This window comes from Pholcus phalangioides, unplaced genomic scaffold, assembly GCF_987345545.1.
Source record: "Pholcus phalangioides strain wild (caught in Gottingen) unplaced genomic scaffold, Ppha-v1.0 ptg000007l_1, whole genome shotgun sequence".
Lineage (NCBI taxonomy): Eukaryota > Metazoa > Arthropoda > Arachnida > Araneae > Pholcidae > Pholcus > Pholcus phalangioides.
This window is the reverse complement of record NW_028301600.1, coordinates 45,624,229-45,646,227: the sequence shown is the minus strand read 5'-3', so window position 1 is coordinate 45,646,227 and position 21,999 is coordinate 45,624,229. Positions and strand designations below refer to the sequence as shown.

General features: G+C 31.9%; 1 protein-coding gene across 5 annotated transcripts in view; it reads left to right on the top strand.

Moving 5' to 3' along the window:
• LOC149085362 (DNA polymerase lambda-like) overlaps positions 1 to 21,707 on the top strand; it is a 67,715-nt gene extending 46,008 nt beyond the window's left edge. For 2 of the 5 annotated variants that reach the window (XM_089233344.1, XM_089233345.1), the window contains exons 2-9: positions 4,528 to 4,602; positions 5,524 to 5,631; positions 13,722 to 13,901; positions 17,062 to 17,190; positions 17,525 to 17,693; positions 18,002 to 18,093; positions 19,455 to 19,616; positions 21,493 to 21,692. In XM_089233344.1, coding sequence (XP_089089470.1) covers positions 4,546 to 4,602; positions 5,524 to 5,631; positions 13,722 to 13,901; positions 17,062 to 17,190; positions 17,525 to 17,693; positions 18,002 to 18,093; positions 19,455 to 19,616; positions 21,493 to 21,612 — 1,017 coding nt within the window. In that variant the 5' untranslated portion in view covers positions 4,528 to 4,545 and the 3' untranslated portion in view covers positions 21,613 to 21,692. Of the gene's footprint in view, positions 1 to 2,964; positions 3,787 to 4,527; positions 4,603 to 5,523; positions 5,632 to 13,721; positions 13,902 to 17,061; positions 17,191 to 17,524; positions 17,694 to 18,001; positions 18,094 to 19,454; positions 19,617 to 21,492 lie in introns of those variants that run through there. The other 3 variants (XM_089233341.1, XM_089233343.1, XM_089233342.1) reach the window with 3 other exon arrangements.
• The last annotated feature ends 292 nt before the right edge of the window (positions 21,708 to 21,999 follow it).

Genomic DNA, 21,999 nt, shown 5'->3' with positions numbered 1-21,999 from the left:
CTCCCCCCCCTCCAAGTCCTCCCCCTTCGCTACGGCCTTGATTTCCGCAACATCAATCATTTTAAGAATTGAATTCTCTATTTTCGAAATATTGAGTTCGTTTAGAGATACGAAGTGCAGAAAATTAAATATAAAATAATTGTCCAGACCTACTTTTGAGTTGGGTATCCTTGTACAATATAACATTGATTTCAACTTTTTATTTATATCTTCTTGACTGTGAATTTTTTTTTTTTTCAAACCGAGCACAACTCAGGTCTATCGCCATAGGCAATTTACTACCTTGTGAGTTGTGCCGGAAGTGTATGTACCTAACAGTCTGAGTGCGTATCTAGTGTTGTGTATGATTTTTCAGTGCTGCCATCTATATCTCAGAAGTGAAGTGAGTGATGTGTAGTGCGTGAATATTTGTACTGTTTGTAGGACTGTTGCTCTCTATGGCGAGACTTTTTAACGGGGAGATCGGCTCGTATTTGCGTCTTAAAGTTGGGAACCACAGAAAACCAACTTCAGCCGACCACCACTGTGGCGACGGTGGGGCTCGAACCCGGATCCCCGCGATGCGAGTCCGTCACTATGACCACTCGACCACCACAGCGGCCGTAGTGAGCGAACTGTAACTTTGTAAAATTGAAAAAATTGAGTATATGTTTTCAATTAAATTGAAAATTGAAGTATATGTCCCGTTATTGCCTTTTAATATTCAACTGCATCAATTCATTATATAGGTTGTTTTTTTTTAAAAAACTAATAATGGCTCATAAATTACATTGAAGTAATTCCGCAGCATTTGAGACAACTGGGCAGGTAGATAGACAGAGGCAGATTTAACGGAGCGGGCACTCCGTTAAAAAATGCTTGATTATAGCTGCGGAATTTCTTCGATGTAATTTATATGGGCCCATAATTAATGTAAAGCATCCTAAACTATATGGATTGAGATGCAATTGGATAATATAAGACAATACGGGGACATTAATTCTCGTTTTCCTGCTTGAGAATGTGGCGGAAAACGCCACAGAATTTCCGCATTTCTACGCTAAAATCGGCAATTTTAACATTGATCTCTATGGGGATCATCCCATGGAGGAATGAATAACAGGAGGTGACGCGACCAGCGCCTCCGTTGAGAAAGCATGGGGAATCTGGGTTGCCAGATGAAGCCAGTGATCGCTCTATTAAAGGGACCAAGTAAGCCCAAACAAACCGTGGCTTCCCATGCTTTCCTATGAGAAACATCCCCGTTTTTAAAAATCATTTAAAAATTTACTATTCACTTTAGGAACTCGATTTTTTTTTCTCAAATTCTTTGGATATATTTATACAATTGAACGAGAGCTTTTACAATTTTAGTTGTTATTTGTTTTCGAATATCAACTTCTACAACATGGAACCTTTTGCAAAAATAACCAAAATTTACCCATATCTTGTGCCACAAAATTTCTTCTTGGCATTTTAATTTCAAAAATATTATGCCAAAACATGTAATACCTCAGTGCTGAGAGAAATACAATGTTTAAAGACACTTGAACAAGCGGTGTTTGAAAAAAAATCTGCCTTTTTTTGCGAAAAACATATTATATATGCAAAACATCAGCATATATAACGCTTTTCAGCTGTTTATATTAAAATATTGTAGAAATATTTCTCCATTCCAGGCAAAAACTCGACGAACACAGACACAATTTTAGATTTCAATTTAGAATTCAATTCGAAACTTTTTTGTCAAATTTTCGTACACGTACCACTTTAAAAGCAAAGTAATTGGTACAAAATGAAGAGGGAAAAAAAAAGCCCAGATTATTTTTATAAACACTATAGGCCAGAGAGATGACTTATCGCGGCTCGTAAAAAAAAGTTTTTTATTTTTTAATATTTTTTTCTCAATACATCTACATAGCGGAAAGTTCGGATGGGTGGCATATATTTCCAGTAATACGTATTCAAGAATATGAGACTGGAACGGAAGAAGGGTGGCGAAATTCGTACAGCCTACAGGCAGCAAAACCATAAATACACAGTGGCGGAGGACGCTCGAGCACTTCCAGTACTTTGAGGCCATAGGCGGAGATTGACTTGGAAGTCTGGGGGGGGGGGGGCAAGGTCATTATTTCTGGGGGGGGGGCACGATGATGATGATGTCAGCTCATATATACATTAGATCAGTCGACTCCACCTTTGCCCCCCCCCCCGTATCTCCGCCCATGTTTGAGGCACGGGGGCGGCAAAATGCTCTTTGCCCCGGGTGCCAAAAATCCTAGCTACGGCCCTGTCAGAAGGTGCTCGAGCACCTCAGGATTGATTCAGAAATCAAAATTCTTCATGTAAAGCTTAAGACGAGCGCCCACGGGCCTCAAACACTTTCGAAATGTCCCGGATCTATGATAATGATGAACGAAACAAAAAGGCAAAATAAACAGTTAAAAGAAAAAAATTATGAAATTGCATTTTATTGCAGCTTCATATTATTTTAATTAATCATATTCCCATAGACATTAATGTCATACATCGAATTTTTAAAATAAATTGAAGCACTGAACTAAAAACTTATGACGAGTCGAGAGTGAAAAGTGATCTTCCCCTTTTTCAAAAATAAATTAAAAATATAACAACCACTTATATAAGGATAAGATTTTATTTTTCCCCTTTATTAGATCATGTAGATTACCTGAAGACGCATTAAATGGTCATGGTGCTTAAATTTATTTAGATATTAATATTTTAAGAGAATTCGATCCGGCAAAACACATGTTAAGTATAGGGAAAAGAGCGGTTTGTTTGGGCTTACTCGTCAGCCCATAGGGTTGCCACAACGGCTTCAATTTTCGTTCCTGATGTCACCTCCTGTTATTCATTCCTCCATGGGATCATCCAGTGTATGTCACTCAGGAGTGATGCTGATGATGATTATTACGTCAATTCAGAAAGTCTCAAAAGTCATAGCCAAAGCTGCGGTCATAGCCGTCTACAACAATCAATTTTGAAGGTGCATGTCAAAGCCGTGGTTGTTATTTGTTTATTTCACCATTCTAAATCCCAAAGCAGGCAAAGAAAGACGTTAACTTGAATTGTATTGATTAGTTTATATTTGCTGCGGTTATTTAATATTTCGGTGCTTCCACTTTGAGCTGATTTTGAAGTAGGTTATGAAAATATCTGATAGAGCTGGGATATTTTGAACTGTAGTTATACTAATGTTGATACTCTAAGTGCGCAAACTTCTTTTTTACGGGCATAAAAGATAAGACGATCTCTTTTTTCAAAAATTTTTCATTGCTGTTTCGTGATATGTCTGGTAGATTTCCTCGAGATGAAAGCCACACAAAGAGATTGCGATTAGATGAGAATGAATCTAATGATCCATCAAAGATGTTTAATGGATATCATATTCACTTTATGCCCACAGGAATTGGTTGTTCTCGCATGAAAATATTTCAAACACAAGCAATAACTCATGCGGCATCGATTGATAAGACTATTGATGAGCGCACAACCCATGTAATAGTAGAAGACTCTCTATCAGGTGAGAAGGTTTGTCGAATACTGAAATGGTCCGAAGTTCCACCGAATATCAAGGTTGTGAAAACTTCATGGTTTAGTAATTGTCTTAAAGCAAATAAGCTAATTGATTCCAAAGATTTTGAACTGATTAATACGTGTGAAGAAATTCAAAAAACAAAAGAAGACTATTTTGAAAGCTTTATTACGAAATCTGACTCTGAACATACTTCATGCCAAGATATGATGAAAAAAGATAGTGCATCTGATGGAAGCAGTTTGAATACGGTTATATTTGAGAAATTTCTCTTATCTTTACATTTTTGTTGTTATCGTAATTTCCTGTGTATAATTCTCATGTGAAAATTTCATTCATCAGTAATGAAATTTTAAGGAATGAAAAGGGTTGTTGGTCAATTTTCACAAAAACAGGACCCTACAAAAAAAAGTTGGGACAGACCCCTGCTATTTTATTTACTCGCATCTATATGCCATCTATAAATCTTTAAAGAAATTCTTTTTATAAAACTAGTTTTGAAAATATTTATTTCTACAGCAAAAAAAAAAAATCTACGGTACAGCGGTATATATAATTCAGACTAAGAAATTCAGATGTTTTTTAATTTACAATCCAATGATTATATGCAGGAAAATGCCATAGTAGATAATTTTTTTTTTTCTCCTTTTTCATAATTTTTGCTATTAGGGGTCACTAAGCCTTGTCTTAGACTGCAAAAACATGTAAATCATTATTCAAGTTTCATCAGGTTTTCAGTCACCCTTCTAGTACCTTCTTAGATTGCAGAGAAAAATCCATATATAACCCACCTTAATGTATTTGATTTTTTTTCTCTTGGGAAAAGTGGTTTCATAAAAAGCACATAATATAGCGATCACACTCAAAATTGTGTTGATATATTGTCTAAATTAATTATTCTAAATTATTTAATGTAGTTAAATACTCATATTGTGTAACAATTTATTTTTTGCCATATAAATATGGCAATTAAAGGTTTTGCTTTATTTTAGGCTTCATTTGTGTGTTCAATGTCATCAAGTGTATCCCCAAGAAATCACAATAAGCACATCACAGATAAACTTGAAGTAAGTTGATGAGTTTGTTTATTGATTATTTAAGCCTGGCACCTTCAAATGTTGGCACAGTACTGGTCACATTTTAATGAAGCTCGCAGGTCACTAAGCTATACTACACACATGCTACTAAAGAGATCGGCTGATCATCCCTTGATTATTCTTGATTTAAACAATACATGAAGTTCCAAATGTAAATATGGAAAGAAAAGAGGAAATATCTTTTCATCGCTATTGAATTGTTAATGTTTCTTGACAAAATTGTAGATCTAGAACGTTATCATTTCCACAAATGATGATTTCTGGATAATGGGAGATTGGTCGAAGGTACCATGAGACATTTCAGGGATAAATTTATATTAAAAGTAGCAACTCATATGATAGGGCCTACCGTGACTTCTAACCTGTGTGACAAGACATTTATGGGTGCCGGAAATATTTAAAATCCCAATATCAAGTGTGCCTTTTGATAGAAAGTTTGGAAAACCCTTTGTGATTTCAAAATCAATTAAATATTTAAATCACCTTTATCAAAAAAAACCTAAACATATACCTTGTCACATAATTTTTTTTAAAGTAAATTAAGAATTGAAAATCTTAATCCTTTATATGTTATGAGAAATCTGAAATGACAACTAATCTGATACCGACTTTTGAAAACAAATTATTCTTAATTAAAAAGTTAATAAATAATATGTGTTAAGCTGCTTTGATATATTCACAATAAGATTCAATATCACAAGTAAAATGAATTAAACATGCCCCAGCATAGAGTTTATGTGTTAAAAGTGATTAAAAGATGTACATATACCATTTTTAGACTTTGTTATCCCATCCACACTTCCAAATTCTGATATGGAAAAAAAAATTGAGACCAGAAGTGTTGAAATTTAGCTGATTAATTGAACTATATTGTTTTGTTAATGAATACAGATTCTGGCAGAGATGTACAAGACCACCAAAGATCAGTGGCATGCAGTTGGCTATGAAAAAGCAATAATTGCCCTGAAAAATCATCCAAAACCTGTAACAACTTGGGAGGTAATGTTTTTCTAGTCACTGTTCCTTAATGGTAAGAAAATAAAAGTTTTCTTTTGCTTTTACTTTATTGTTTTGAAAATGGGCATATGCAGCACATACCTTTAGTGGAACATACTGATGGATTTGAGAGCAGGAGGATACAGGGAATCTGTTGTAGAAAATTTTTGAGTAACTAAACCTTCAAACAATAGCATTTTAAATTAAAAGAAATTGATTAAAAAAAATTTTCTTTTAGATATTTTCTCTTATTATCTGTAACCCTTTATTTGGCAATGTTGCTTTCAAGCAACACGAGTTTCTTATATTTTCAAGTAAAAGCATTTTATATTTTGTGCTTGTTTTGACATTGATGCTTCTAAGTAACTCCTAAACATTTGATTGTTCATTATGTGTCTAATGATCAGCAGAATGACTTAAAGGTACACGTCTTCTATTTCTTGCATTTTGGAGTGTAATACCATGTGTGGGGAAGAAATGTTGCTCTGAATTCTTTAACAATGATAGAAAAGTAAATTGGTAAGCAATAAATGATATTTGTGTATTATTCTAATCTATGTAAATCTTATAAATTCAGTGTGTTGTTTAAAATTCAATGCCCCATATTTTCTTAAATATTGACACAATTTTTTTTTTGTCATGAAATGAGATTCAGGGTACCTAATTTGCTTAATATAACTTCCTCAACATTTTTCTCTCCTGTATATTTCTATGCTTGCCAATTAAAGGGTTAAATATTTAAAATTTTTGATCACCTTGGGAGAGTTCATAGACACCTATGCTCTTTCTTGCATACTCCTTTGCTTTGGATCTCTTTGGGAGGGGTTATCACCTCCCTCCCAAGCGAAATGTGATAATTCATGAAATTCTCAGAACTTCTATATGATAATATTGCAACAACAAATTCAAGAAAACTTTGCTAAAAAAACTGGTAAAACCGGGCTATTTTTAAAAAAAGTCAGGTTGGAATGGGAAAAAAACCAGAAAAATGGGACTGTCATGGAAAATAGGACAAAATGTGGGACATATGGTCACCCCACACTGAGACTAATTTTTTTAGTGATTTTTGAAATCACCCCTCTCAACAGCGGCCTCTAGATCCTCCCTGCCTTTGCTTGAAAACACTACCTTTTTTTACATATATTGTCATGAAGCAAGTAAGATGGTGAATAGATTTATTGAATTCAAGCACTACTAGCATTATAGGCAAACTGAATTCTCTCTGTTTGAGAGAAATATTTATGCATGCAAATCAGTTAGAGAATAGTCTACAAACTTCTAGAATCAACACAAAAAATGAGATGAGAACTGATAGTACAATTAAATTAAAAATATCAATCTATCTGGGTAAGGCTGGACTTGAACCCATGACTTTTTGGCAATATTTTTTCAAATTTTTTGTAGTTTTGTTGAAACCACTGTTATCAGTTATAAATTCAGTTCGTATAAATAAAAGGTCAAGTTTAGTATTTGTACTGAAGTAAACATGTATTACCATAATGAGAAAAAAACCTCTTTGATGTTGTAAAAATCAGTTTTGTTCAAAGATATTGCAATTTTATGTTAATTGTTTCAGAAATTTATTCCTTAGAGTTTTTGAAAGGAATAAAAATTCTATGGTTTTTCTTGAAACTGAAGAGACATATGAAAAAATATATATATCAGCATAAAGAGGTAACTTCAGCTATGGTAGTTGCACCTCCATAAAATAATAATGAAGAATATGTAAAAATTAAAACCTTTATACCACCTTTAATTGGAAAAATGCACATTAGTAAAATTTTTACTTGCCTTTTTTTATTATGCTGAGAGAAATTTCAGTGACATTGAAATTCCTAATGATATTCAAATAAAAATTTGCTGAGATATGAATAGATTATTGGAATTCTCAGCTTTGCTAGTTTTGGAGTCTTTTCAAAGTCTTGAAGTTTTTATATCACCACTGAATTTGTTTCTTTTTGCTGATATATAACTTTTTCATATTTTACTTTAATTATAGAATTAACTGCAGAAGTTTTATTCCCTTCTGATACTCTTTATGAAACACACATTTTATACTTCAGTTTCATAGAATGAAATTTGAGTGATGATTTTGAATGATTTCTCGTATATGTCTAAATGAAATAAAATCTTGTCTGAGGCCGGGATTACACTATAAAAGTTTTGTAAAAGCTCTTTGATAAGTTCAGCCAATAAGATCACCAGTTGCATTTTCTCGAATGTAACTGATGTGCTTATTGGTTGAATTTTTCAAGTTTTATAAAACACCTTGTATTAAACGTTTATAGTGTATATACATACCAACCTAACATCTTCACACCTGAGCCAAAACTATTAAACAATTTTTTTTTGACTGATTTGCGGTTATTGTATATCAAAATGTCCTTTAAAAATGAAAATAATTAATTTGGATCAATATCTTTACATTCATTCACAATAACTTGATTACTGACATAAACAAACCACTGTACCAATTTTTGATATCACTTCGCATCCTTTATCTCTATTGGTTGTAGTTTTACCCACCCCTTCATTACCTGTTAAGGAAAGCATGAGTTTTTTCTTCAAATGAGAGATAGGAAAATTCCTTTCTAACAAATTTACAGAGATAAAAAAATTCACTGTTTTCCAAATTTTGTCGAAATAAAAACTAGTTGATAATAATAATAGATAGAGAAAGGCATTTCAAAAAATAATTCCACCCCTGATTTTATATATGCTGTGGGAGAGGGGAATCAGCATCCAAATATTCATAAATTATTACAAAATATACAGGAATGATGAAAAATATCCGTACAAAAAATATAGACAATTAAATGTAAATTAAAAAATGAAAATTTTAAATTTATGTAAGAACTAATTCCAAATGAAATAAAATATTGAGATCTAATAAAAGAAATTCTCTGAGATTTAATGGAAATTCAGAATCAATGAATCGAAAACAAAAAAAATAATTGACAGCGATAATTCCATCACCCATGAAAATTCAGAATAATTGAAAGAAATAATTCCAAAATTAATAAAAATTCAGAATAATTGAAAGAAATAATTCCAAAATTAATAAAAATTCAGAATATATGAAATAATTCCAATTAATAAAAATTCAGAATATATGAAATAATTCCAATTAATAAAAATTCAGAATAAATGAAATAATTCCAGAATCAATTAAATAATTCCAGAATCAATGAAATAATTCCAGAATCAATGAAATAATTCCAGAATCAATGAAATAATTCCAGAATCAATGAAATAATTCCAGAATCAATGAAATAATTCCAGAATCAATGAAATAATTCCAGAATCAATGAAATAATTCCAGAATCAATGAAATAATTCCAGAATCAATGAAATAATTCCAGAATCAATGAAAATTCAGAATTTATGAAATTATTATTACTCTAAGTATGGAGGGGGGTTCCCTCTCAAGACAATGGGCTTGGTGTGACCATACTTGTCACACACCCCTAATGGTGAGTCTGTATTTATGGCAGAGATACTCAGAAATCCTCTACATATTTACTACTCACTTTTTTTTCCTTCGAAATTCTAAAATTTTGTTTTTGAGCTTTTACACCACATGATTTTCCTAGGCTGAATATGCTATCAAATATATTATGAAATAAATTACTCTTTTATTGTCATTATTTACCGTAAACTGGGGTGACTGTTCCAGTTTTTGAGGATTTTCCTTGATCCCTTATACTTTTCCTAGACTGTTGGGGATTTTACTAAACTTAGCCTCATATCTCAGCTTTCAATTTCTGGTTTAAAAAAAATTTATGGTGAAAAGGAAGGGACAGGGAATTTTTTTGCGGTGGGGGCACATAGTTGTCCCCTGTGACGTGTGGCGACTGTGCCATCACTTTTTCTCACCTGTAACTCCCCGGAAACAAGTCATGGCACATTGTTGCACCCAGTTTTATTGAATTCCGGGTGTTAACTAGGAACTCATTAAAAAAAATTATTTCTGCCCAAAATAAGGGGATTTTGGAATTTCTGAAACCTAAAAAAATAAACATATTATAGACATTTTTAAATAAAGAAAACATTTATTTTTACTTTTTTTTAAACACTTTAATTTGCTGAAACATAAACAAGAATAAAGAAGACTCAAAACTTGAAAATATACGGCTCTTCTTCAAAAATAGCACTATAAATGTAACATTCATTTCTTCAAATCCACTATAAACACTGCCAATTGGTCGAGATTTCTTGATTTTTATTATGATTTGGCTCTTCGTATACCAAATCTCATGGGCTGGGTCAGGCCGTGAGAAAAATTTGACAAATTTCTTAATGGCTCTTACACATGAATCCCCAATATGATCAAAATTGTTGAGCATCTGCTTGTTTCTTATCATGCGAAGTGCCTCTTCAAGTGTTTCATTTGAGTAATTGCGGTAAGGTTGATCACCTAGCTTATACACGTACTTACAAACCATTGCTGGAACAATAAAAAATAAACTAGTGAAAAACAGTCAAAAACACTGAAAAACAGGTGGCACAAAGTCGCCACCAGAATCCCCATTTTTTTGTTTATATGTCATATTTCTGCAAAAATGTAGTATTTTTACAATTCAAATAGGTATTTCTAATTGTAAGTAACTTCTACATAGAAATATTAACTTACCTATTTTCCCCGAAACATGTACTAGCTGCACCAGGAGAGGTTTACACGCACTTGAAAAATTTCATGGAAATCACAATATAATCTAAAAAATTCTCCAGACAACAGCTGACAGAAGATGATGCAATAAATGCTGTTGGTGAGTTATCTATAGTCCCTGAATCGGCGTGAAAAATCTTGAAACCGATAGTTCATCCATATGCTCCCAGGAAACGCTTTCATCCTAAAATTCGTGAATGGCACATGGTCAGAACCTTCGCACAAAGTCATCTCAGTTTACAGTATTACTTATTTATAAGGGTCTGTATACTTATTACACTATTTCACCATTCTTCCTGTCAGATATTATTATATGGATACTGGTAGAAGTGAAATTCGTTCCATATCGCTTTCACTGGATGTTCATGAACTCTGTGATGGATTGATTATTAGCTCCTCAACCGCCAGATCGACATATATATTTTCAAAGTCTTTCACAGATGAAGTTGGATTTTTCTCTGAGATCTCTTCTAAATCATGCAAAATGATTCCCTTTTCTGCACTTCTCAGTGGCTTATTTTGCTGGTGTTTTAGGTCTAATGTACTGGGAACAGAGTCTGACATGTTAATTATTATATTAAATCATATTGGTATTTAAAAAAAAATTAAAATTATCTCATGAAATGATGCATAAAAATGTAATGGTCACAAATATAGTATGAAAATCAATTTGTATGTATGGAAGATGAAAAAAAAATATTGAAAATAGATTGAACAGTGTACCACTCCAGAGAGCTGCTTGAGCAGAACTGTAAAGATTTGGGAATGTACCTGTTACAATAAGTAACCCCATCCTTCTAGTTTCACAGCACTGGTAAGGAGAAAAAAAAAATTTGTACACCACAGTGAAATTATTGTTGCTTATAGGTGCCCCCAACGCAAATGATATTTCAACTGGCTCCATGAAACCAGACATGCACATATACATTGGCGAAGTAAGAATTCCTGAAGTGTGTAAGATGAAGATACTATTTTACAACTACAGCGAGGAAGCATGAGACTTCAGTTGATAGCCAGAGAAGCAGCAGAGAGAGAAGAGCATATCCTTCTGACACCCACGGTGAAGTCACAGCAACAAAAATGCTTTGACCGATTTTTGACAAATATTTTTTTTCCTTCCTCCAGATATCTTCAAACTAACACCAAAAAAATATAAAAAATATAAATTATGAGGTATTTTACAATACTAGGGGCAAAAACCAAAGGCCTATATTTTCAGTAGTTTTGCACTGTAGGAGAGGTGAAATGCCCTTTATCCAATCATTTGGAGTATAGCGCACATGCTTTTATTTACATCAAGAATCAAGTTATTTTGAATGAACTTTAGGATCATTTGAGTTAGGTACATATATGTATACCTCAGGTCTTAACTTGAAAAAATAATCATTAAAAACGGGGTACGCATATATGTACTTCTGGAGCAAAGAGGCTGAAAGAATCATAGTACTATTAAAATATTGATATTTCTTTCCATTTAAATCAGGTCAATCTTTTTTTCTTTTTTTGAATGTATCATTTGGGAATGCAGACTAGAGTTTCCCCACTCCATAATATAAATATTGATCAACTTTATTTCTTCCAAATATTTTTCAGAAATATAGTCATTTATCTGTGAGCATATAATTGATCAATCATATTTAATTTTGTATTATCACTAGAACAAAAGAAGCTGTCATTTTGACTGCAAAGTTACTTTGACAAGCTATTACATTCAAATAAATGATCTTGGGTTCTTGAAATTTCATGACTTCTCATCTTCTTAAGGCCTTCGAATTCCTAAAATTTAAAGGTTCTAGGTTTCTTAGTTGAGTGGTAAAATAAATTTCTACCTAGAATGACGGTAGCAGTCATTTTTTTTCACTGCTATAGAGATATTACACTAATGTGATTATGAAACCTGCTGAAATGGACAGCTCTTATGGAAACAATATTGGAAGACCAGATATATATATTCTATGATGATGTTTGCTTTTTTCCAGTACCCATTTTGTACCGTTCAAGTATGTTGTTGAAGAAGCTTGTTGTCATATGGTATTTGATTTGTTAATAGAGGGGCCCATGGCCCCACCAAAGCTCCCAGTCTCAGGCCCTGCTGCAGGATGTAGGGAGCCATGATTTTACCACGCATCGTGATACAGAGCAAACAAATAATATATTTACCCTTACTCCCGAGCTACTATTCTTTCTCTCTTTTTTTTAATTCTAAAATCATCAGTTTATTCTTCAGCTGATAACATAAAAAATGATTGATAATTGTTGCTATGCGGGAAATGATGGAAAATCTGAAAAAAAAGTGTGCTGATATTCTTGTGTTTGCTGCTAATTTTGAAATCATATCAGATCTCATATTTGAAGAAACAGCACAATTGAAAATTTATTTGCATGGATACAGACTTTCTCAGTGATGAAGGAATATTTATTGTTGTTAATCACACAGAACCTTTCACAAATTACAATATCAATGAGCTCATCTTATTGAAGGTTAATGGCAAATAACTAAATAACTTTAACTTTTTACAGTTGGTAAGCAGAGAAAATCTAGGCCTTGAAATACATGCACAGACAGGTTGAAATCATGAAGGAAAGAAATTTCTGCCACAAATATGAAATGTCATTAAAGTATGAAAATGCTGTCTCGTGTATGTACATAACATTGCTCAAAATTTTGCGCTTATTCATGATTTTCACTCTGCACATGCAATCTTTTTCTTGATGGTATTATACTTTAAACCTTGTCAGTCGACTATAAAGTGAAAATTATGCTGTTAAAAAGCCTAAAGAATAACAATCAAAACCCCCCGTATTGTATCAGAACATAGCTTTAGTGTTTATGATACAAGTGGCCATTTTGTCCCATACTATAAAAAATTGTGAATGAAAAAATGTTTATCACAAAATATGACAAAGAAACCGAGTATAAGCAGTTTTGGTGAAGAAAAATAATTCACATTGAATTTTTCTTAGTGTGTCCAAAATGATTGCTATCCGTCGTTCTAGGTAATTCGAAATTCCTGTCATTCTAGCGTTAAAATAAATTGTTGGATCTATTCTTTAACCCTTTATCTACTGACAGTACTTGAAAGTATCAGGTTAGATCATTTGTTATATATTAACTAATTGTTTGAAAACATTTTTTTATTTTTTCTCTTTAATTATAACTAAAATGACCTAATAAATAATTTACATGATAATTATTTATTATTATATCATTATATTTTTATTTGCTATCATTTTCTTCTTCTACTACTATTTTTATAACATGGTAGATAAAGGGTTAAGCAATAACATTTTGTTACAAATTTAGCATAAATCCAATAAATTTAGTTTCGCAAGGCAGATTTGATAGGATTTAAAAATTTAAATTCTTTCTAAGTCAATTTCAAAAAGAAAAATCACCATTAAAATAATTTTTTTTTTTTTCTAGGAAGCAAGGTCAATAAAGGGCATTGGAGATCGCTTAGCGGATAAAATAGTTGAAATAATTCAAAGTGGTCATCTCAGAAAAATTGATGAGACCTGCTCTAATAAAAAAATTGAAGCCCTCAAATTGTTCACAAAGGTGTGGGGTGTTGGAGCCAGCACAGCAGAAACTTTTGTACAGCAGGTTTGTGAAAATAAAAATATTTGTTATTTATATAAATGTGTAATTATATGTCAAGGTTTGAGAAATTTTTTCTTCTCAGTGTTGAGACAAAGTTGAAAACCAACTTCAAACTTTGTCATGGGCTGTGCTACCATGATTGTTTTGATGATTGACATGTTCTATAGATTTCTCAAGCTATTTTAATATTCAGTGATTCTTCATTTTTAAAATCAAACCATCTATCTTCAAATGATAATGACCTTTTTCATTTTAGTTCAGTAACCATTAAAAAAAATATTAGTACCAAACAAGTTGATACAAATTAGTAGCCATAAATGCACAGGGTTTTCAATTTTGATAAAAAAATGTTTTTTTTTAATTATTAATTGCTATATGTTTCTAGTAATAAAGTTCCACTTTAAAAGTTGAATTTTAGTTCTTGCTACAAATTGAAAAGAGCAGCATATCCAATAACTTTTCTTTCTCTGACATTCAAAACATAGGTATACCTAATTAGTTGCAGAAATATTAAATTGGTTGAGTAAACAATAATTTGATGATGAACGATTCATGTAGAATGTAAGAAATAAGTACAATTATGTATAATGTAAGAAATAAGTACAATTATGTATAATGTAAGAAATAAGTACAATTATGTATAATGTAAGAAATAAGTACAATTATGTATAATGTAAGAAATAAGTACAATTATGTATAATGTAAGAAATAAGTACAATTATGTATAATGTAAGAAATAAGTACAATTATGTATAATGTAAGAAATAAGTACAATTATGTATAATGTAAGAAATAAGTACAATTATGTATAATGTAAGAAATAAGTACAATTATGTATAATGTAAGAAATAAGTACAATTATGTATAATGTAAGAAATAAGTACAATTATGTATAATGTAAGAAATAAGTACAATTATGTATAATGTAAGAAATAAACTATCATACCATTAAGTTAGTAAATCTACTTGATGGGACATGTCAGGGCAGATCCCCAGCAGCTGATCATGGCACACCAGGGTGCTGTGGCGCCCTGTTCGAGACCTACAGTGAATTTGTGATGTATCAATATAATACATTGTCAATTTCTTAAGGGCACCATTCGTTCTGATTTTTTTTTTACCTGCACAGACCGGTTTCTTCTGTGCATGGTATGGCAATATATGCTATATACAGTACACACAACTTTTAACTGAACGATGGCGATATCTTGGGTTCTATTTATTGTAAAAAAAGAAAGGTAACGTTCTTCTTCATTTAAGATCTTCCATTAGTGTATTAAGTTCATTTTTTCTTTGATATCTAGATGTCATATCTCAAGAAATGCTGAAATACCAAATTTCATCAATTTTGAACGAACAGTTAGTGAAATATAAATTATTGAAAAACAAGTGTCGTAATGTTAAACAAAAACATATTGTTTTTGAGCATAATTGCTGAAATAATATAGGTATCTCATTACTTTTTATTTTAAATGATAGATTCTAACAGGCCAAACATAATTTTATTACTCATTTTGAATTTGGCTTCTCTTAAAATATGAGATGAGTTATTAAAACATTTTAAAAATTTATGAATGGAAGCATATAGTAATTTTTACTTTATTCAAATCAGCTTAGTCGAAAACCCAACAGAATCAGTTTTCATTCCAATCTGACCTCTATTTTGCAAGATATGAGTGATTATATGAAAATGACCACTTTTAGGGACCATATACTAGATATAAATTTGAAAATCATTGAAAAATTTCTCATGACAAATTATGCAAAAATGTTTAAATATGAAGCTCATAACTTTACTGAAATGGGCAATTATTGTTTTAAGTATATGGTGATGCGATAAATAAGTCATCCATCCAGTTTTTCAAGTATTTGAGTAAACAAATAAACAACAAAATTTTGCAATTTTTCACAATTTCCGAAATTTGTTTTATTCCTTAGAAAACATTCATGAGCTGAATTGGTAAATATAATAATGTGCAAAGAATTCACAAATTAATACCATACAATTAGATTGATGTTAATATTTATGGAGATAATAATAAATAACAGTTCTCCTAATAGTGTAAATCATCTTAGTGCGTGCCAAGTTTGGGGTAGTGGCTATTGGTGGAGTCATCTCTGCTAAAACCATGGCATTTTGTTTCATCCGTATCTTTTTAGCATTATTAAAAATTGGGGAATTGCAAAATGAAACAAAATTATAATATAAAATAGTGCAATGTCTGACAGAAATTCTTTTTTTTTTCTAAATTGATGAAATTGTCGTCACAAACAATTGCTTTGTGACACATCATTTGAAATAATTATGGTATAAATATTCGTTCAATCATGGATATAAAGTCACTAAATTGAAGAGTAATAAAAAAAGTTTGTTTTTAACCTCCATGAAATAAAAACTATTTATTTGTTAACAGCACCAAATCCAAACACTCGCATAGCATATGGAGTATTTATCATTCAAAACTTGTTTGGTGTGTGCTTTTTCCCCCAGCAATCAACCTTCAAATTCATTTTCTCAATGTTTAGAGTGCCCCAAACACATTTTCACTCTTATCTCTCATTTTTTTACTTATAGCAATGAAATTTATTGTTAGGGTAAATGAAATGCAATAAATCAGATAAGATAGAAAAAAATAAGGGTTTATTATATAAAAAAATAGATCATTGAAGATTTTGAAGTTCGAACAATAATAAATATGTTTATGGCCCCTCATCAAGATGAATTGCACATAGTCAGGTAGAAAATCACAAACCATAATTTCTGATGAAAACCGTTCCATTCTACAACTTTTAGAACCCAAGATATCACCATTGTTCGGTTAAAAGTTGTGCGTACTGTACACTAATAGTGCATTTAGTGATTTTCTGTGCACTAAAGCATTTCACTGTGTGGGGCTGTGCACACAAATAGCTTTGAGCAGGCATCTTCAACACATGGCTGGCAGGCCATATCTCCTACCTCTTGCATTTTTCAATCAGAACTAAAATCTTACAGAATTTTATTTTCATTATAACAAATTTATATTGTGTAACAGAATCGGTCCCATACTGTGACAAAGATGGAAGTTAGAAAACTTGTAACCTTACATGAATTTTAATTTAAATGCAATTATGTAGATTGAACTTTAAACGAATATTTTTGTTCAAATCAGTTTATTTCTAGGGTCTGTATACACTTGAGGATTTAAGGCTGAAAGGAAAGCTCACAAAGAGCCAACTTATTGGTCTTAAATACTTTGATGAGTTCCAAGAAAGAATGCCAAGACAAGAAGCTGCAGAAATTATTAAATCTGTGAGCATTGTTAAAATTATTACAACCCCATATCTCATTTTTCATTAGCTATTTTTAATTGCTAAAAGTTGACAGCATTTTTTGTAAGCTTTTATTTTAAAATTGATATGCAGTATTATAACATTTCATTTACTTTTTTTTTATACATATATTCAATAAAATTGATGTAAAGGAAGATTAGCTCACTTTTCAGCAATAAATTGCTACTCCTTGTATAATCCCTTTCAATGTTAACTTCTGCATCAGCAAAGAGCTATATAATCAATTTCAATCAACTTAGTAATTAGATATTCATGTATTGATGAGTATGAACATTCTTGATTGATTTGATTAGGTTGAAGAACAAGTAAAAATCTTGTACCCAAAATTTATTGCCATTGCATGTGGATCCTATAGACGAAACAGAGAAACCTGTGGTGATGTGGATATACTTATTAGTCCTTCTACTGGTGAATCACATTTTAATGTTTTGCCAAAAATTGTCCAAAAGCTTCATAGTGTTGGTAAGATTTTTTAGAAATTAGTTTCAAGTTTAACTCTTTTACCTACCTGCTCCTAGGGTTATAAATAGACATTATAAATTTCATCATCCTAATATTTTGCACCATAAACATTTGTTATTGTAAATTTATCATACTTTAAATTTTGAAAATAAGTTAAATAAGACTATAGTTAAAGTACAGGTTTTTTCTTGGTTGTGGTTAATCATAAATTTTGTGAAAGTTTATTCCAAAATTTTTTTATGATACCGAGTGTTTTTATTGCCTCACATTAATATATGTTAGCAAAGTTTTCCATATTTATTTTTTAGAGTTTTTAACTGATGATTTAGTGTCCCAAGAAGAAAATGGATCACAAAAGAAGTATATGGGTGTATGCAAACTGCCTGGGCAGAATGAAAAGGTCTGTTTTCAGTAACATATATTTATACATTGCATTTTCATAAAGTAAATCTGCAGTGTTTTGTTAATGGAAAACTATTCAGTGTCATGTGCACCAGAATTTTTTTTAAGGGAGGAGAATCTATATATATACAGGGCATCCATAATTAAAAGATCCTATTTTAAAGTAGCCTACAGGTGAAACCAGTCATTAGAAAATTGCGAAAGTTTGTGGAGGACTTTGTGGAGTGATGGGAATTTGTTTCTGGAGGAAAAAAATTAGTTGCATGTGTCACCACCAGAGAACATTTTATTAAGAAATGACATTTAGGAAAATGTTTACAATTTTAACAATAGTCAAACACTTACAATTGTTACTGCAACAAAATATGTTCCACATGATGGCCATCATTTGAAGCTCTGTCCTCTTCCACCTGTAGCGAAACCTCCTGCACTACGTCTATAGAAACAAGTTTTCTTCCTCTTCCAGGATGAACAGTCAGCAATCCTGTGGTTTCAAATTCCGTTATCATACTCTGAAGGTTTTTGACATTCATTGGACCTTTTGGAATACTCTTCCAAGTCTGATATTTCTGTAGAGCAGTTACTGCAAAATTGCTGTTTTTTTAAAACAATTTGACCAAGGAAGCTCGATCTAGTAAACTTATCATCATTGTGAACAGCAAACACATTGAGAAACAAGATCTCAGCGAATGTTTCTAGGTTTTATAACTGCTGCTGCGTGACATCACATAAATTATTTACATGCTTACTCCAGGTATTCAAAGTGAAACGCCCTCTAGTGGCGACATTTGCAACTAACCCCCCCCCCCCCCGGAAACAAATTCCCATTACTTCACAAAGTCCTCCACAAAATTTCACACTTTCCTGATGACTGGTTTCACCTGTAAGCTACTTTAAAATAGGGTCTTTTCATTATGGACACCCTGTAATATATATATTATTTCAACTTGACACTTGATAATTTAGCAATCAAAAGTTATAAAAGTTCAGCTATTGTGGGTGAACTCTAAAGCAAATATTTATAGTAAAAGGGTATTTCAAGAATGTAGGAAGCTGCATTTGTTTTAGGAAAATGATTCACTAGTATAGTAATCATAAAAGAGATCAATAAAAAATTTTAGAAATGTTGGAAATACTATTATTCATAACTATTTTTATTAACATCATAAAAAATTGAATGACACTGTTAGAAAAACAAAAATCTAATCCTCGAAAAGAATGACCATGTTGCATTTATGATCACTTGATTCTATTTTGTATGATGATTCGCTTTTTTCTTTTAATATGTCATTATCATATGCATCTGTTACTATTTTTTTAATTTTTGATATTCGTGAAACAAATTTGCTTATTTTTTAGCATCGTAGAATTGATATAATTGTTGTTCCTCATGAAGAGTATGCTTGCGCTTTGATGCATTTTACTGGCTCAGCATACTTCAACCGCTCAATACGCCTTCTGGCTTCTAAAAAGAACATGTCCCTTTCTGAGCATTCTCTTAGAGGTGGTATTGTGAGACAGGTATCATTGCATTTTCATAATCTGATTGAATATATTTTCTTTAATGAATGAAATTAATTTGAATAATTGCATTTTGTGCAGATTTAACCTGTCCATACTGGCATTATGTCATTTATACATTGTTATAAATTAATAACCACACAAGTTTTTCATCCACTGTATAAAAAAGTTAACTACACCTGCAGGTAAGAAGATTGTGAGCTAAAAAGCTGTGGTCTGGAGAGAATTTTATTTCCAAAAATTTTGTAAAATCTCTAACACATAACTTCAGTGGTGGCATGCATTAAAATTTTTTGACTGTTGTGGGAAAACTAAGACTTTGGCTGGAAATATGCTGGAAGTGATGGATTTAGACTGCATCAGAGAAAAGGGGGGGGGGGGCTGCTATTGGGCCATAGACCAATAAAATTAAATTAAGGTGGCTTAGTTTTAGAATGTGTTGCAAGAACTGGTTGTGTTTTCCAAACAACTGGTTATATAAAGGAACTGGACATCCAGCTCTTGCCCTCAAAAATACATGAGTACTTCAGCCCCATTAGAAAACACAAATGCTTATGCTCAAGGACTCTATTTCATTGCAAAAATCAAGACACCACTCTTGCAACACCACACAATATTCTCATCAGTTTTAATGTTTCACCATAATTCTGGTGAAAAAAGGCTCTTGCTTGGTCATTTGAAATGAGTTTTTTTCCAGAATAAACCATCCTTTCTTCAATCATGTTCTGACTGTCATATACTTCCAAGTCAATAAGGAAGTTTGTGTACAAGCAAAAAGTGTCCCCATATTAGGAAATCCACACCCCATCCATAAATTACCAATTTTCACATGGAATCCTTTGAAGAAACTGTACTAAAATTTGCCCAACTCAAATCCTTGTATTGGTTTTGTTAAATTGAGGACACTCATCATCTGGAGCTCTGATGAAGCTACCTTATCCCATTTCTTAGGTATTATCAACAGCATTTAATCCCTCAAAACAATTCATTATAGAGAAATAGAGGAATGGCCAACTAACATTCTTAGAAGTGAGAAGAAAAAGACATTAAGCCCTAGATCACCAAGCATATTAGAAACTCTGCCAAACAGATAGTAACTGAAAGAGGCATACGCATCTGCCTCAGTTCATCTATCAATAACAGTGTCACCTCAAATAAGTACACAGCTACATGGCTCAAATTTTCAGGGAGCTCATCATCTTAGGATGGCTCACTACATCCTTTTTCAACTACCGGTCAAGATGTACAATGGCTACGATTTACACAATATTGCTTACCATATGGGACCTGCCCAACTCTCATGTGATTGTTTCATGGTTAGTTATGAGCACAATACTGTCTAAACCCAATGTGAATACCAATGCATCTCCAGCCTCCATCTCAGTTGTTTCTTATCCCTTTAAGCAGCACAGCAGAAATCACTAAACCCTTTTCAAAATGTCATATCTTTTTTTAATGAAGTAAGCTTCCTTCCAATTTTCAGCAGGAGCAAACCAATAGGTATAGGGAAAAGTATTCCATTAAGGAATCAACTCAACTATACAAAATATCTGGACTTATCACACACACACACATACAATGCCAAAATAAGAGGCTTATAGGGAGGTGAGATATCTATTAGAAGGTGTTAGTGCAATCTAAAAAGTTAACAGCCAAGAAAATATAATCATCTATATATATACAGTATGCCACAGATTTGGATGAAACATAAGAAAATCACAATTTTTCAAGACTCTAAACCTCTTTAATACAGAATCTTCATACTATGATGACAGTCATGAAAGAGCTTATATTGTTCTATCAACTAAAGCTGCATTGGAATTATTGAGCTTATTCAGTGTTTCTTTCATTGGAAATCAACACTTTCATTTAACAGGGCCAAGAAAAAATTACAGATGGCTATATTCTACCTACACCAACTGAACATAGTATATTTGAACATCTTGGTCTAGAATACAGAGAACCTGAAGAACGTGACCATTATGCAATTGAATAGTGGTCATAAAAATGTGACAATCTTGTATATATAAATAATTTTTATATACATATGTTTACATTTTTAAAAATGCTTAATAAAACCTGTATATTTTGAATATCGATGTCATGGTGTTTTATTAGTTATTACAAATCTGCATATACAGGGTGATTCCATAATTCCCCTTGCTGCATTTTACTGGCAAACCATTGATCAAAGAGGCATACTTCCAATTAGAAAAAGTATAAAAATAATGTGTAGTACTCAGATGCGTCATTAATGTTGCAAAGGGTTGTACAGTTATCAAAATATAAAAATTAACTTTTAATACTGATACTCTGTCCTTGAGAACCTAATTAGAAAGTTGTTGCCCTGTCTCTCCTGAAGCCAGTGAAAAAAATCAAATTT